General features: G+C 53.1%; 1 protein-coding gene across 2 annotated transcripts in view; it reads right to left on the bottom strand.

The window, feature by feature from the left end:
• Nucleotides 1–13,547: 13,547 nt before the first annotated feature.
• The window catches only part of Gtf3c1 (general transcription factor IIIC subunit 1), a 64,368-nt gene continuing 60,487 nt past the window's right edge, over nucleotides 13,548–17,428 (bottom strand). For both annotated transcript variants that reach the window (XM_027948603.3, XM_027948602.3), the window contains exons 34-37: nucleotides 16,086–16,602; nucleotides 15,686–15,737; nucleotides 14,479–14,671; nucleotides 13,548–14,048 (exon numbers count right to left, since the gene is read on the bottom strand). In XM_027948603.3, the coding sequence (XP_027804404.3) occupies nucleotides 13,845–14,048; nucleotides 14,479–14,671; nucleotides 15,686–15,737; nucleotides 16,086–16,602 (966 nt within the window). In that variant the 3' untranslated portion in view covers nucleotides 13,548–13,844. The remainder of the gene's footprint in view (nucleotides 14,049–14,478; nucleotides 14,672–15,685; nucleotides 15,738–16,085; nucleotides 16,603–17,428) is intronic.

Below are 17,428 nucleotides of genomic sequence, written 5' to 3' on the forward strand. Positions count from 1 at the left end.
TCCTTGCCTTGGTGTGACTGTCCCACCACGGCCGACCTCCAGCCGCAAACTGACCACTGGAAACAGACCCGGAGCGATCAGTGCGCACAGTGGGCCTCCTGGGGCAGGAACAGGTGGGGCATAGGGTTGATGGGCCCCGGGGCTGGGGGGGCTGGAGGAGGAGGTCCGGGGGTTGGGTCCGGGGGTTGGGCTGTGGAATGGCCTCAGGGCCGCCTGGTGCACCACCTGTACCCTCTCGTGGAGCCCTCCTGGCCGCCATGCCCACCCGCAGGCTCTGAGGGGGCAGGACAGCCACCTGCCCGAGGCGTGCACCAAACCCATCCTTAGACTTGGAAGCTGAACTTGAGGCTCTCGGTCCTCGTCCAGCCCTCGCTCAGCCAGCTCTGCTGCAGGGGACCCAGATAAAGAGGTCGAAGACTCTGCGCAAGCACCCATGGGCGCCAGTGCCTTTGCACCCGGTGGGTGTGGCTGATGCCAGCCCAGGGAGCACCTGTGTGACCTCAGCACAGCCACATCCTGCTGTCTGCTGGGATTGCTGAGCTGTGGGGAGAGCCCGGGCCTGGGAGCTGCTGGGGGAACCAGGGGCAAACAGCTTGCCTGAGACCAAGGTGACATGTAAGAAAGCAGGACCGAGATGTGGGAACTTATTCCTGGGACTATCTCTTGAGCACCTGGATCCAGCCATACCTGAAATCATATACCTCCCAGACTTTTGAGGTCCATGATTATGGAAATCATTATGCTCTGCACCAATTATTTCCAGCTTTGGGCCTTGTGGGCACATGCCAGGATTGCACCTCCTGGACCTTTGTGGTCACAGGAGGCCACATGACTAGGGCTGGCTAATGAGCTTTGAGCAGAAGTGGCAAATCTCACTTCTGGATAGAGCATCTAACTATAGTCAAAATGCCCCCTAGAGTGCTTTTCCTCTGCGTCAGTGACCAGTGGTGACTAAGATGGTGACTCCTCCATCAGCCGGGGTCTTTGCCTGAAGAGGCGAGCAAGGACCAGTGTTCCCAGTGTACCTGTGCTGGATGTTTTCATGAGGCAGAAATCCATCCTTTGTTGTTTGAAGTGGCTAGAGCTGGGCTGTTTGTTACGCAGCACGCCCAGCCTATCCTGACTGAGGCAACGAGCTGATATGTTCCCTTTTTGTGCTAACGCTGGTTTGTGGTGGGTTCCTATTGCTGGCAGCAGGAAGTGTCCTAGCATTATCTTCCTCCCTGCGAGGAGAACTCACTTTCCATCCAAGGAGGGACCATATTTAAAGGGACCCAAGAGGTGGGGGTTGTAGCTCAGTGGCTCCGTGGTAGCTCAGTGCCTGACTAGCATGTCTCAGGCCCTGGGGCTGACCTCAGCATAGTAGGGGGACAAAAAATCCAAAGGGACAGGGACCAGGCTCTGACAGTTGTCATAAGTGACCAGGGTAAGGGGCTTGCTGACCCCGAGCCTCAGTTTCCTCTTTTGTAACCCCGGGGGCAGGAATGAGCCTCTCAGTTTTCTTTGGGGACGCTCCCAGCCGCTCCCTGCTCCCTCCCCAGGAGCTGCCCCTACATCACCTGCTGGGACTCGCCCCACCATAGCAGTTTCTGCAAGGCCACAGCCGGGGACACGCCCGAGTGTCCTGGTCTTCTCCTGTGGAAAGAGACAGGGTTGAGTCAGGCCGGCCCTTCATTCCCCATCCCTGGGGCAACAGAGGCACAGGGGGAGACGTGACGCCCAGGGTCCCCTGGTTCCACTCTCGTGCTGTGTCCCTCTTGGCCTCTGGCTGGAGGGGAGCCTCTTCTAGCTCCAGGCTGTTGCGCCCCTGCTGGCTGCACCCACAATGCAGCGCAGAGGCCCAGGTGCCCCCACAGGAACAGGAGTCTCGTGGGGGATGGGCATGGGCCTCCCTTCCTCAGCCTCCCTTCCTCAGCCTCCCTTCCTCAGCCTCCCTTCTACAGCCTCCCTTCCACAGCCTCCCTTCCTCAGCCTCCCTTCCACAGCCTCCCTTCCTCAGCCTCCCTTCCACAGCCTCCCTTCCTCAGCCTCCCTTCCACAGCCTCCCTTCCACAGCCTCCCTTCCTCAGCCTCCCTTCCACAGCCTCCCTTCCACAGCCTCCCTTCCACAGCCTCCCTTCCTCAGCCTCCCTTCCACAGCCTCCCTTCCTCAGCCTCCCTTCCACAGCCTCCCTTCCTCAGCCTCCCTTCCACAGCCTCCCTTCCTCAGCCTCCCTTCCTCAGCTTCCCTTCCACAGCCTCCCTTCCTCAGCCTCCCTTCCTCAGCCTCCCTTCCACAGCCTCCCTTCCACAGCCTCCCTTCCTCAGCCTCCCTTCCTCAGCCTCCCTTCCACAGCCTCTCTTCCACAGCCTCCCTTCCACAGCCTCCCTTCTACAGCCTCCCTTCCTCAGCCCAGACTTCTCCAGACAGTGAAGGAATAAGAAGCACAAACCACTGACCACAAGGACAACCAAGAGGCCACAGCAGCTGGAACCATCACACCTTCCTGGGGGGTGGGAGGATGGGGTCTGGGTTGGCTCTGTGGGACCTGCCACGGCCCAGCTCCTGGTTCCGGCGGCCACACCCTGGCCTGGTCCTCGTCTCCCTGGCACATGCCACCGCCCCCCGCACCGCACGTCTTTTGCTGGCTCTGGCACGAGCTGCGGGCGCTGGGCCACGGCTGGGTCTGCGGGTGCCTGGCCCCGGGCCGTCCTCCAACGCCCAGCCAAGGCATCAGGCCACCCAGCGGCTCGGGGTCACTGCCAGCCCCAACCTCGGGGAGCTCTCTGGAGCTCCTCAGGCCTCAGTCTCCTCGTCCATGAAGTGGGCACAAGGGTTACCCCGACCTCTCAGGGTGCTAGAGAACAGTGCCTCGTGCCTTCCATGGGCTCAGGAAGTGCTGCTGTGGTCCTATTATCACTTCTATGGGCACGTCACCCCCACCAGGGCCGGTTCTCAAGGATCTCAGCCTTGAATGTGGAGGGACAAAGAGCGACAGGCCCCCAGACCATCAGGGAAAGAGCAGCCTGGGCCACTGCTGCCCCCTGCTGCCCGGCACTGGAACTGGCCGATGGCGGAGGAAGTGGCACCGGCTCTGTGCTGGCCAGGGGCAGGGGGTGCTCCGGAGCCTCTGCCGGGTGCTTGTACATGTAGGGGACCCGACTCGCAGTCGTCATGGAGACCTGAGGTGGGAGGTGCCGGCGGTGAGGGCGACGGTGAACTGCGAGCGCTGACTGCTGCCCTGTGGGTGGACGAACCTGCCTTGGGTCCGGGGGTGGGGAGCTCCCACTAAGCAGGTTGGTTGCATGCACGCATTTGAGCCCATGTGCGCGCACACACCCCACTCATATATGCACATCTGGAAAACCTCTGGCTGCAATGAGTCAAGGGCCCAGGGGAAGGATGGGTGGTCGGGAGGCTGGGCCACTCTGCGGTCTTGCAGCCCGTGTGGGTGCAGGCGTGCCAGGGAGTCAGTGGTGGGCAGCGCTGACGGCTGATGGCGAGCCTGGTGTGAAAGGGGCATCGTGGCTGTGTTTCCCGGGCAAACAGATGCAGGGGCCTGGGAGGGGCCTGGGCAGGAGCGCCCACCTGGGAGCTTCAGCCTGCCACCCACATTTGTTTATGGCCACCTGTCCCAGCTGGAGACCTACGCTGGTTCACAGAACCTGACTGTCCCAGTAACTTAGGAAAAGGGCCAAGAAAGCAGGTGACCTCACAGAAGAGAGAGAGAGAGAGAGAGAGAGAGAGAGAGGATTTTTAATATTCATTTTTCAGTTTTCGGCCGACACAACATCTTTGTTTGTATGTGGTGCTGAGGATCGAACCCGGGCCGCACGCATGCCAGGCGAGCGTGCTACCGCTTGAGCCACATCCCCAGCCCACAGAAGCTCCTTTTCAAAATCGGAGCCGGCTCTGCGACCTCAAGGGTCCTTGGAAAGAGAGCGAGGTGCTGGAATTCACCCACGAGGGGAGGTTCCATGGAACATTCTATCCCCAAAAGGGCAAAGGGGTGGGGTTACAAAGGAACAGGGGAGTGTAGCTCAACTCCAGCAGGTGATGGGTGAGGCCTACGCCTGGGGCCACGCCTTGTTATCTGGAGGGGTGACACTGCCCGGCCAGACTGGAGGCAGCAGTGTTGGGAACCTCGTGGTCAGGGCTTCAAGGCCTGGGCCTCCAGGGTGGCTCCCGACACTTAAGGAAAAATAGCTGAAGAAGGAGAAGTCCCCTGTGTGAGCCTGTGACAGCGGTAGGCCTGCTCTGGTGGTGCAGATGGGCAGTGGGCGGACCTCGGGGCCCCTTCCTGAGTGACCTCAGTGTGGTTAGCTCACTGTGGTTCCTTCTGAAGTGCCCTTCTAGCCCAAGCATGGCCCCCCGGGCCCCCTTCTTTATGGCCCCTGCTGGCCCTGCCACTCAGCCCGCAGCCACTGCACCGTGGTTTCTGCAGACACTGGGCACAGCTGGGAGAAAGGGCTTTCTCGGAGGCGTGGGTGGTGCTGGGTGGAGGGACGGCTGGGGGGTGGGCGGCTGGATGGCTGGGCGGGGGGATGGCACATGGAAGGCTGGCTGGGAGGAGGGTAGTGACAAACTGATGTGTCTCCATTTTTGAGAAACCAGCCTCTACCTCAGAGCAAAGCCTGTCCAAGGAAGGGGCTGTGGCCCTTGTCCTTGGAAAGACCCACAGAGCACTCCTAGACACATACCCACCCTGCTGAGTTGTTTGTCTACAAATAACAGGAGAGGTCTGTGGCGCCAGGTGTCCCTGACTCAGTCAGGCTAGGTGAGGACCCATAGCAACTGCCTAGCAACCACCAATCAGCAAGAGACAGGGAAATACCTGGGATGCCAGATGACCCCCCAGTAGTTTATGGTGGTTGATAACGTGTTGGGAAGCCATGTAGTTCAGCACGTACACCCCTTGTGGCCTAAACCAGTCAGTTCAAAGGAATCCCCCTCTGTACTAACCAATCACCCTTACCCAACTTGTTCCCGCCAGTGAATGTGCTCATCAATGTTAAGAGCTGTTGTGTGACTTTCCCGCTGTGTGGAATGATTTGCTGTGTGATGTTGTGACCATACAGTATCCCCCAAAACCTATAAAATCTCACTGGACAAAGGACCGGGACTCACTCCCTGGGACGGCTGCATCGGGAACGGTTGTGAGTCCAGGCTTGAGCTTGCAATAAAGACTCTTGTGTGATTGCATCGGATTCGGTTCCTGGAGGTCTATTGGGGTCCCACGAATCTGGCATAACATCTGGGGGCTCATCCGGGATCCCCCAGACCCCAGGACCTCCTAACTGGAGCTAACACCGGTGAGTCTTGTTATTCGTGTGTCTGTTGTCTGCTTTGTTCTCACCACGGCCCGTAGAATCTGTATTCTGGGCTGGCAACTGGCCTTGCCATAGCGTCGCCAGCAGGGGCTCCTGGGAGATGTCCCAGACCCCAATCTGAGGGGGATACTCCCTCAATCTTTTCGTCTGAGGGAATCTGTGTGTGTCTTTTTGTCTGTGTCTCTGTTAAGTGTGAGGGCATTGTTTTACTTTGGACAGATGCAGTGTCCCAAGTTCCGCTCTGCCTGCGATGTGTGGAGGTGACTTTAGCTAAATTTTAGCCTGAAAATGTCCCTGGTATGCTTCTCCTGTAAGGGACCCAAAGTCAATAGAACCGCCAGCGTTTCTGTTCTCACCTCTTACACCCCTTTGAGCTGTGTTTTAAAGAACTTTGATAAGCTTTAGCCCCCTTTGTTAAATGGGATTAGGGAAGCAACGTTTTCTTTCTTCCCCTGGTTGGCTTGAGTGCACCCACTGCAGAGGGAAATGCCTGCTGGGGGCTAAGAACTGAGTATCTCCCTTTTTCTTTTTCTCAAAACCCTGTCCTCATTATTAAATTGGCATTAATTGGCTTCGAGGACAGGAACCGAACTTTCAGTTACAAATTTTGATACCCCAGGGGGGACTCTAGAGGAGCCCCGACTCCACTTTCTTGGGAAGCCTAAAAATGGACTTTTTGAGAGCTGTCTACTGGAAAGTCAGGAGATACGGAGCGTGCCTGGTGCCTGGGTCGGACGGAACCAGAGGAGCTGATCCTGTAAGTAAAGGAGGGACTGAGGGACTCCCAGCAGCTGCCGAAGCCCTTTTGCTTCGGGGAACTCCCTCCTTCCTTCCCTGCGCTGTGAGGATCGCTCCACCTCTGTCTGCTTAAAAAAAAGCGGGGGGAGAGGGACACTGAATGCAGTAAAGTCGCCACACCCAGACCCTTGAGATTTTACACTTCTGGTTGCCCCTCTGTGAGAACATCTGGTCCACTCACAGGGACATCTGTGGTGCCACTGGTGTAGGAGTCATAATTAAATGGGAGTTGGAAACTTGGGGAGATTTTTCTCTCATCTGCCCTGTTTTAAAGGTTCCTGTCTGTCGGCCATAGTCTGGAGCTCCTTTCTGTCTGTCTGTCCTGGGTCTTTGTTTCTGGCCCTATAAGACATGGGCAATGATGTGTTGATGTTATAGACTGTTTCCTGGGGATGATTTTGGCTGAATGTGTCTAAAAGATATTTTATTGTGACAACCTGGTATCTGAATGGGTTTTTGAAGCATTGCACAATCTTGCAGTTAAAAGTTGGGTTTAGGTAATTGTTTAGTTTATGATTTCAGATGATTCATGCCAGAGAACTTAAATACTTAGGATGGGAAACTAAAGAACTCTACTTCCAAGTTGGCAGGTAACTTCCCAATCATTCAGTTTTCTCACCAATTTTTGAATTGGGTAGCCTGGGAAGATTTCACTGGGTGTACCAGCACATTATTAATTTGGGCAAGGATAGTAAATTGCCGCAGTCCGGCTGCAGCAAAATAACCGGGGGGTGACGAACAACTTGTGTACATTGATACAGCAGGAGTGGGAGCCATTTATTGCAGGACAGGAGCAGTATTTATACATTCCACACAGCTTATCTAATTAGCATAAACTAGATACATCAGTCAACCAATAAGGAATCTCCACACTTAATGGCTCGCTGGTGTTACTTCACAAACCACTCCCCCTGGCATTTTGCCAGGCGCCATCCTGACTTGTTTACGAACTCTAACATTCCCCTGGCAAAATGCCAGGTGTTATTTTGACTTGTTTACAGACTCTAACAGTAAATCATGGTATGGTATCTGTTCCCCTCAGTGTGTAGGATTTAGGAAAGGAATGTGTTGGATTGGGACGTTGGTCTGGCTGATTGGAATGACATTGAATAGCAACAGTCTTGGGAATTTCTAAAGCTTAATTTTGGATATAGATGGTAGTTTGTGGTTCTCTTTTGGATTTTTTTTCAGGTGATTTAATGTAACTTAATATTACTTTAGGAAGTTCAGAACAAAGGAAGTGGTTTAATGATCCTGAAGGGATTTCTTCTGATGGTAGCTTTTATATTATCAAGTAAGATCCTGTTTTCAGTTGTGTGTGAGCAAGTTTTTCTAGTGTAGGAAAATTTTTCCTTTGGCAAAACAAGATGTAAATGTATGAAATTTTGTGAATTGTATCTTAAACTTGCATCATAATTTTCAACATCCAAACCTGAAAATTATGACTAAAGGTTAAAATGCCTTAGGCATGAGGTTTCTGCTCAGAATAGCAGTTTTCCCTGCTCCTTCCAGACCTCAGCCAGGACTTAAGTTGAAATGCAAATGGAAGAAGCCTGAAAGCTCAGTAGGAGACTGATCTGAGGCTCAAGAAAAAATAAGAAAAAGAGTAAAGGTGTCTTTTTACCCCAACTCAAACTAGACTAAACCAAGAAGTAAATTGTATGCTATTTACTAATTTCTGGCCGGTCATTTTTTCTAGGACTCTTGCTTTTTCTTAGATTCTGTATTTTTTTGAACTCATGATTTGGATCCCACAGACCTAGGTTAATGTTTTTCTGATCAGTTCTATTTTTGATCAACTGTGGAGATTTTAAACATTGCAATGGAAATTTCACCCAAGTAAAGCTACAAGGCCTTTACTATTGAGTTATGTGTGCACACTTGTGTTATGTGTTGTATGTCTGTATGTGCATATGCCCATATATCATGCACATGATACGAAAATTGGCAGATATATGAGGAACGCTCATAAAAATTTTTAAAAAGGATCCAAATATCTTTGATTCACGTGATTTAAATGGTTCAATTTAAATTGGGTAAACAGATGAAAATAATGACGTCTTTAAAATTAAGCTTACAAGTTTTTCTAGGTGTTCAAAAAAAAAAAAACTAATAAAATGTTGATGTCTATGAAATGTCTGATATGCTTTGGTTCTAGGACTTTTCTTCAACGAGGAAGAAATGGCTAACACTGTTCAATACACTTTTGATAAAATAAGTAAAGTAGATTCGACATGGGATTACTCATTTATTAGTACTTTTGTTGGATATCTGATTGATTTACAAGGTTAAAATGCTAAATGTTAAATAATCCATTGAGTACTCTTAACTCCTTGAATTGCATTGGGTAACATTATTGATGTTTTCGTAAGTTAGTAAATGAAGAAAAAAGGTATAAAGTTGCTTTGTCATCCCTGATATTTAGACGTTGTGTTTTCATGAAATGGTAAACAGATGTGATTCTGTATACAAGGGTTTATAGAAGATTTCTTTATACAAAGGCTCAAAAGTTTAAACTGTTCCAATTAAGAGTATTATAAGTAAAATCAAGTATTTCTTTTTATTAAAATGAAATAATCTGCCTAAATTCAGAAATTTACGAGGATTGTTTCAAAATGTGAACAGAAAAGGAGGTTAACAGATGGAAAGGAGAAATTAGAAGGTTCTAGGTATGGAAATCATACTTAATAGAAGAGAAAAAAGTGTTCCTGGATAAGAAAGTCTTTATGTGATGAAGTAAATAAGAGAGTTTAAGTAAGTTATAAAGAAGGTCTGTGTAAGTTTGTCTTTACAATCAGTCATATGTTAAAAAGACAAAGATTCCTTAAAACATTAGTTTACCATAACATTGTTATTTATTAAGTTTTGTTTCTTGTTCCTAGAGCAAGTAATCTTAAAGGAATTAAACAGCTGGTTAAACAAGAACTGTTATTTTAGAGAATTGTGCTATGTTATGTCTTTAAGTTAATCTTGGTTAATATAAAAACATCAATGTAATTGTGGTGCTATTAATGTGTTCATATCTTCCAGGTGTACAAGTCTGTAAGGCAGAAACTTTAAAAAGGCATTATATCAAGCTGGTGATCTAAAGTTGTATGGAAATTTTAGGCTTAAAAGAAAAACATGTTGGAGATTTATTTATATCATTTGATGCTCTGTAACTGGACCTATTATAAAAAAGATATGTAAAGTTCCATGTTATTTTTTACACTAAGGTATAATTTAAATGTATTTTTAAGTTAACGAGAGCCTAATCTGTGTAAAGGTTAATATTGTAAAACACAAAAGTACTTTGCTACTTTTCTACAAAAGGTTAAAATCTTTTAGCCTTTCTTTAATTCATGTTTTAGATGTGATATCATATTGTGTTAGCTAATGTTCATGTGAACTTGAACAACAATTTATGTAAGCTTTCTAAAATGATGTTTAAAAAGCAAAGATCAGCTTCAGAATTACAGCACTTAAGATTTATGAGGAGGGCTGGGGATGTGGCTCAAGCGGTAGCGCGCTCGCCTGGCATGCGTGGGGCCCAGGTTCGATCCTCAGCACCACATACAAACAAAGATGTTGTGTCCGCCCATAACTAAAAAAAAATAGATATTAAAAAAATTCTCTCTCTCTCTCTCTCTCTCCCTCTCTCACTTTCCCTTTAAAAAAAAAAAGATTTATGAGGAGTCCCGCCTTACCTGAGATAAGGCTCTGTGTCCCATCTCACTACATGTGAGAATGACTATGAAAGAAGTAGGCCAGATTTCAGTACATTTAAAGTTGTGTCCAAAAGTTGGTTTTTGTTAAAATTACTAGGATCTCAAACAGGGGATATGATGTATAACTCTGACAAAGTTCAAGGTAGCTATTATATGAACTAAATATGTTTTACTCGTGTTAATTTTATTTTCTAGTTTCCTTATAAATGGTCTAAAGATTACTTGTTAATGTTTTGCAGAGGCACTGATTTAAGAACACACAACCTGGGTTGATTTAAGATAATGAGTTATCACCTACAGGATAGAGAGATAGACATTAAAGCCCAGTACTCTTAATATAAGGCTGTTGAAATTTATTTGCTGGATGTTTAAGATGAAGATTTAATATTAAAGTTAAATTAAAAGGGCCAAGAAAACAATATTTGGGTCTTGCCCTCTGAGTCAGTCTGAATCCAGGGAACAGGGGACTTCTCTAAAGAGCTTTGCAACTCTGGGCCACATAACCTCCCGATCAGGGAGATTAATGAGACCACTGGGGAACAGAAAGCCAATCAGTGCACTTGCTATGAAGAGGAGGGTCATCAGAGAAGGGAGACATCCCTGATGCTTCTTCCAAGGGGAGCCACATGGTCAAGCAAGGCCTGGAGCCATCCTAGTGCAACTGGCACTAGCGGAACTGAGAAGCTGCTGTGAAGTTCCCCCAGGACTCCCAGGGAAACTCAGCTGACTGTTAACAATAGACAGAAACAAAAGTCAGTTTGACTGCTTCATCTTAAACACCTAGCAAAGACAGTTAAAGCCAAAACACAGCTATTCCTGGGCATTTTAAATAATAATAATAGTTAAATGTAACTTAAGGTAAACACCTTGTGTTGGCCCCCAAGAATAAGTAAGACTGGAGGCTACAGAAGAGATTTTAGGCAGGAATGCCTGATAACTATCGAGAGGAACAGCCAGAGTACTTTTTAGTTTAAGGCCTACAGATATTCCTAACCTACACAGGTAGGATTAGTGTTTGCTAGTATGAGTATCCAGCCCTGAGTAACAGAATTAAAGCTTTCTCTATTAGACACAGAGGTCATACTAGTAAAAGGATTTTGCAAGATCAGATGACATTAACTTATTAAGCTGTATCTTAAGGGGAAGGACATCTGTAACCCTAAAAGTTAAATGTTATGTTTACAGTCCTGATAACTGGGGATGGTAAAGCCTGGTGAGGGAACTTCTGTACAGTGACATGTTCCAGCTGCTGCAACATTTATTCAGTACTCATGGTTTTTGTTTCTCATAGAAGCACCCATCCCTAGATGACTTTACAACCTGTTCTTCCCCAACCAGACTTCAAACCGAACTGACTACTAAAAGGGAACTCATGTCCCCCACGTCATCGAGCCCCCTCACGTTCGATGCCTCCTCTCAGCTCTGAAGCAGCCAGAATGAGCCGTCGCCCCTTCTCCTTACATCAATAAGGAGTTCCTAAAATTAGAGGGGGGGAAATGAAGCCAGAAATAGATAGACAGTGTAGATAGGTAAATCGAGTCAGGAGGCCAATTTTGAGTGAGTCTGGGAAGTTGAGGACTGTCCCCTGAGGGTTACTGTCTACTCTAAAATTACCCTAGTGTCAATCTTAGTAGGACCACTCATGAACAAGCTAGTGGCTTCTGTCAAGGACAGAGTAAACACAGTTCAGATGATGGTTCTGTGTACCCACTATCAAGCCCTAGACCCAGAAGGAGAATCCTACTAAGAGGCAGGGCCTGCCCAAATCCTACTAAGAGGCAGGGCCTGCCCATGATTGGTCCCCAAGTTTCCAGACAAAGGGGGAATGAGAAACTGATGTGACTCCATTTTTGAAAATAAATAAATAACAGCAGCTTCTACCTCAAGGCCTGTCCTAAGGAAGGGGGCGTCGTGACCCTTGTCCTGGGAAAAACCCACAGAGCACTCCTAGGCACATACCCACCCTGCTGAGTTGTTTGTCTGCAAATAACAGGAGAGGTCTGTGGCGCCAGGTGTCCCTGACTCAGTTAGGCTATGTGTGGACCTATAGTAACCCCTTGCAACCTCCAATCAGCATGAGACAGGGAAAATACCTGGGATGCCAGGTGACCCCCCAGTAGTTTATGGTGGTTGATAACATGATGGGAAACCATGTAGGTTAGCACATACACCCTCGTGGCCTAAACCAATCAGTTCAAAGGAATACCCCTCTTGGAACACCCCTACCCAACTTGTTCCCGCCAGTGAATGTGCTAATCAATGTTAAGAGCTGTTGTTGGATTTTCCCGCAGTATGGAATGATTTGCTGTGTGATGTTGTGAAGCATAGAGTATCCCCCCAAAACCTATAAAATCTCACTGAACTCACTCCCTAGGACTCACTCCCTGGGACCGCTGTGCCGGAAACGGTTGTGAGTCCAGGCTTGAGCTTGCAATAAAGACTCTTGTGTGACTGCATTGGATTCGGCTCCTGGAGGTCTATTGGGCATTACAGTAGGACATGCAGATGGATAAGCAGGTGGGTGGGTAGACAGGTCGGGGAGAAGGGAGTGACTGGAGTGTCCAGCTGCGCCCACCACGCCCATCTCTGCTCCCTGAATCTCCATCTTGCTTCCCCAAACATGAGTCCAAATTGGCCTTTGTCCAGGACGCACTGGGAAGGAGATGCGGTGCCGAAGGTGCTGTGTGGCACGCCCAGGCTCCTCAGTGTCCCCGGCTCTCCTTCAGGCAGATAGAAAACTCGGTCCCTGGGACCTGAGTGTCAACTAGTGTTTTATGTCACGGCTGAAACATACCTGTTTCCTGCCACCACGGGCTGCTTTCCAAACAGTGAGCATTCGTAGCGTTTTCTGCTTGTAAAGCAGATCACGTTCATTTTCCTGCCTGATCTCCTTAAAAAATCCCACAGAACATTCTCTTTTTATACTAGAGTAAAAATGAAAACTAGGAGACCAAGGATTGGCGTGCAGGGTTCCCCTGGAGTCCAGTCCTCCTGCTCCTCGTCCCTCACTGAAGCAGGGCCTGGAGTGACACAGGCCCTGGGCCTGCAGAGGAGAATGGACACAGGGATGGAAGTTAGGCCAGGTCAGATCAGAGGCCAGTGTGGTCTCCCCAAGGGGCTGGCCTTGTGGACGTCACCTGGAGGATGTCCCACCCACCGGACACGGCCTCTACTCACCACCTCAGACTGTCCTATGCAGGAGGCAAGTTGCTAGAACTTTTCACTTTTTTCAAGAGAAGATAGAAATCTAATATTTTTTAATGCATAAAATCTGAATGTTTAAATAGTGCAACTAATAATTTAAATGTCAGGATAAGAGATCTTCAAGCTGGACACGCTGGCCCACGCCTGTAATCCCAGAAGCTCGGGAGGCTGAGGCAGGAGGATCATGAGTTCAAAGCCAGCCTCAACAACTTAGCGAAGTGCTAAGCAACTCAGTGAGACCCTGTCTCTAAAAAAAAAAAAAAAAGGCTGGGGATGGCACATAGTGGTGAAGGACCCTTGGGTTCAATCCTCAGTACCAAAAAAAAAAAAAAAAAGAACTTCAAGGGACGGAATCCCTCCCACATGCCTGGCAGGGCACTGGGAGCTGCCCTGTGAAGGGACAGCTTGGGCAGGGAGGGGCAGGACCCAGGGGCCTTCCTGTGCCTGGGAAGTTCTTCTTGAGTCCACAGCTGAAAGCAGGGAGCCCCTCGGGGACCAACAATTGTTCAGGAAACACATAAAACCAGACACGTTTGACTTCACTTTAATTAAAAAATAAATAAACTCATGCCGGGGGACTTGTTTCTAAATGAGAAAAGAGGTTGAAAGAAAAAAATCAAAGCCAAATCCTAGGGGGCCTCCTTTCTATCCTGCAATCACCGGCCATGGCAGGCTGGGGGCTGGGGGCAAGGTGCCCGCTGGGCCTGCGGGGTCCACTCCAGCCCCAAGCTGGTAAGCCCAGTCCTGGGGAGGGGACCCGGCCTGGCTGGAGCTGCGAGGTCTGCGGCCGAGGCGGCGAGGGCCGTGGTGGGCGGCGGCGGAGCCCTAGAGGGAGGCCCAGCGGTTCCAGTTGGCCTCCCGGGGGAACACGCGGCCCAGGCGGATGGTGCAGTCCAGCGTGGGCTCGTAGAAGGCCGTGGTGTGCTCGTCGGGCGCCTCCACCTCCTCCACCACGGGCCTGGAGAAGAGCGCGGCGGCCCTGGGCCTCCTCAGCAGGCGCTTGCGGATGCAGCCAAGGGACTCCAGGCCCTGGGGACGAGCAGAAGGAGGTCGCAGCCTGGCCCCACCCAAGAGTTTGGCCCTTCAGCCTGTGTGGGGCATGTCCTCCCTCCGCAGGGGCAGCGGCAGTGGGAGGCCGAGGCCGGGCAGGGGGCGGGGCCACCAGCAGACAGGCCTCCTGGACAGCGGCATCCACAGCACTGCCATGGACAGCCCCTCCCCCTGGCCTGTCTGAGCTGGACAGTCCACTAGTTTCACACGGAACTTGGAGCTTCCCCTGGGGGAGGGGCAGGAGCAGGGCAGCCACCTGGCCAGTCCGGGTGCGCTGCCCTCTGGAAGCAGGGGCTGAGGGCTCCTAGGGAGGTCCGTGGTGGCCCCAGGGGAGCTGTGGGGGGCGCAGGATGGGCCAAGGGGCCTGGGGCAGGGTGGGGCCTGGAGACTGAGGAGGAGCGGCCCGCACCTGCAGCAGCTCGAGCACGGCCACGGGCTGCAGCACGCCCTGGTAGTGCTGCAGCAGGCAGCTCTCGGGCGCGCCCGGGCGGCTCATGACGTGGTACAGCACGGCCTCCATCATGCCCTTGCACACGGCGGTGTTCAGGCGGCCGTCCACGCCGCGCCACGGGCGGCCCACGAAGCAGATGTTCTCGCAGTTCCTGAGGGGGAAGCGAGGGACAGCCCGGTCACAGGTCACCGACTGCAGGGAGATGGCGCCTGCCCAGGTCATGAGGTTGGGACTGTCCACCTTTTGCTCTCTGGCTTTCCCCTCCCTCTTGCCTAGAGGAGGCCCAGATCTCTGGTCGAGGGGGGATCTGCTGGCTGCAGCTGTCACTAAGGTCACAATGAGCCCTGGCCTGTGTCACTCCACGCTGGCAGGAGGGACCTGGGTCAGGACTGGGGTCTCCCAGCTCCACCAGGCAGTGGGGCTGCCCAGGACTCTGCAGCAGTGCCTTGGAGCAGAGGCCTCTGCCCCCACCCGGGCCCTGACGGCAACAGGCCAAGAGTGGAGGCCCCCCAGCTGCCCCTGGCTCTGGAGCCTTGGTGGGGCCGGGGAAGGCGGCGTCTGAGCCCTGGGAGCTGGGACACGGGAACACGGCCCTGCCGCGCCGGGCAAGGTGCCTTTCAGGAGGCCTCTGGGAGCCTGGGTGTGGGCTCGGGGCTGCTCTCAGGCTTGAGGTGCAGCCTTCCTGGCCGAGTGTGCGAGGGCGAGGCTACCTCCCGGTTCAGGGCACAGTGGTCCTGGGACAGAAGGTGCAAATCCCTGAGGCAGGGTTGCCCTGGGCTGGGGGATGGGCCCTGGTTCATGTGGTCAGCCAAGGGCTGTGTGACCTTGGGCAGGGGCAGCACCTTTCTGGGCTCATTTCTTATCTGTAAAGTAGTGACGAGGACACCTGTGGCTGTGAGGAGGCCCCAGGGTCGCTCATGTGGAAGTGCCTGGCTTGTGCTTCTCAAAGAGCGCCATGGGCATCCTGGAAGGAGGTGGACAAGCACCACGACGCCTGGCACTTCTGCTCTCACCCTCCTGCCTGTCCAGGTCACCAGAGCCGAAATCTAGCACCACAGGCCATGCTCACCACTGACACCATGCCACCTGCTTGGCTTGTCCCCAAGGACAAACTCTGCCCTACTGGCCTCCCCCACCCGGGCCCGGGAGGGAACCACTCACGCACCTTTCCCGAGGCGCCTGGGAGAGGCTGCTGGCCGTGGAGCTCTCCGAGAGCCCTGGGGGGAGATGGGGTGGGGGGAGGGTTAAAGAGCAGGAGCCCATGGCTGCCCCCCCAGGTGCCGTGCCCCAGCAGCCACGGCCCTCTGGGGGTGCGCAGTGCACACCAGGAGGGAGGGGGCGAGGCCAGCAGACCCAACACAAACCCGAGGGCCCCAGGGGCGGGGGCAGCAGACACCTCCACCCCCTCAGGAGCCAGCCAGGCCCAGCCAGAGCGCAGCTCAGGGCTCCAGGGAGCAGCCACCCTGGAGCAGGACCCACCCCAGGTTGGAGCTGAGAAAGGGCGAGGCCGGGGCTGGGGCCAATCAAGCTGGAGGACTGAGGACAGGGTGGGGCCAAGCCGGTACCTCTGGAGTCTTCAGAGCCCCCTGGGAGCTTGGCCTGACAGCTCGGCTGCTCTTGGCCTGGGACGCTGGGGCCACCGACATTTTCCTGGTCCTCCTGCCCAGGCCCCCCGGCAGCCGTGTCTTCAGGAGCTGGGGGCAAAGCCAGGGCCTGGCCTTCTGCCCCTTCCTCTGCCCTGGACCTGGGGCTGGCGGCCAGACGCACGTCCTGGAGCCTGGGCCTCTTTGCCGGGGACTTCAGGGGACCCTCGGTGTCTGTGTCGCTGCCCTGACTGGCCCAGCGGGCTCGCCTCTTGGTGCCCTGGGGGCTGCAAGAGGGCGCGGCCAGCTCCTCCTGGGCACTGTCCTCGCTGGCGGGTCCCTCTGGGGCTCGGGCCTGATCGTCCTCGCGGGCCTGGGCCTCCTCTTCTGAGTGTCTCAGCCGCACGGAGTGCAGGAGCCAGGGCCCGGCCAAGGCCCTGGCCACCAGGCGGACGGTGTTGCCGCCCACCTCCAGCACCTGGCGCTGCTCCAGGAGGTCCTGGGGAGGGAGCCGGGTGTCTGTGCGGGCGCAGGACAGGCCTGGCGGGCGGGTGTGCTGCCCCGGCTGGAGCGCCAGCTGCGGGGCGGGCAGCCCGTTCCTTGGAAGGGCCCCGGGGCAGCGGCTCCTCATTAAAGCCAAGGCGTAACCGCCCAGGAGCCCAGCCACACCCCAGGGCTGAGGGGGCTTCCCGGACCTCCAGGCTGGCAGGCTGTCCCAGGGAATCAGTGCCACGCAGTCCCACAAGCTCTCCCAGAGAAGCAGCCGTCCCTCCCGTGAAGGGACAAGAGCCCTCTCAGGCCAACACAGCCCGCTCCCGCGTGCCGGCTCCATCCAGCGGGTGCGTGGGGCCACCAACGCTCTTCTTATTATATGAAGACCCCACAAACTCAGGCTGCTGGGCTTCGTGACAGCCCAAGCCTGGACTCGGGCTCGAGTCAGACCACGTGCGCCTGCGACGGGCAGCGGGCACTCACCATCAGGGGGAGTGAGGGCACTGGGGGCAGGGAGCCGCCTCACCTTGCCCTTTGACGGTTGTGGGACCTGGCACTTGTGCTCTGCCACCAGGGCCTTGGGAGCTGAGTCCCCTCTGGGTCTTTGGAGCCTTGGGCACAGCCCCTGCTTCCACTCTGCCCCAGGAAGGCTGGGGCAGCCCCGACCATCCCCCGGGCCTTGCCACCCCTGGAGGCCACAAGGCCTCGCCCCACACCAACACCACAGTGGGGTCCTCACGGCTCCGCTGGCCTCGGCCCATACCCTGCAGCTGACCGAGCACAGGGGACATGCTAGTCCAAGGGGCCCCTTGGTTGTGACATCCTTTGGGTTC

The sequence above is a fragment of the Marmota flaviventris genome, chromosome 19 (assembly GCF_047511675.1).
Source record: "Marmota flaviventris isolate mMarFla1 chromosome 19, mMarFla1.hap1, whole genome shotgun sequence".
NCBI lineage: Eukaryota > Metazoa > Chordata > Mammalia > Rodentia > Sciuridae > Marmota > Marmota flaviventris.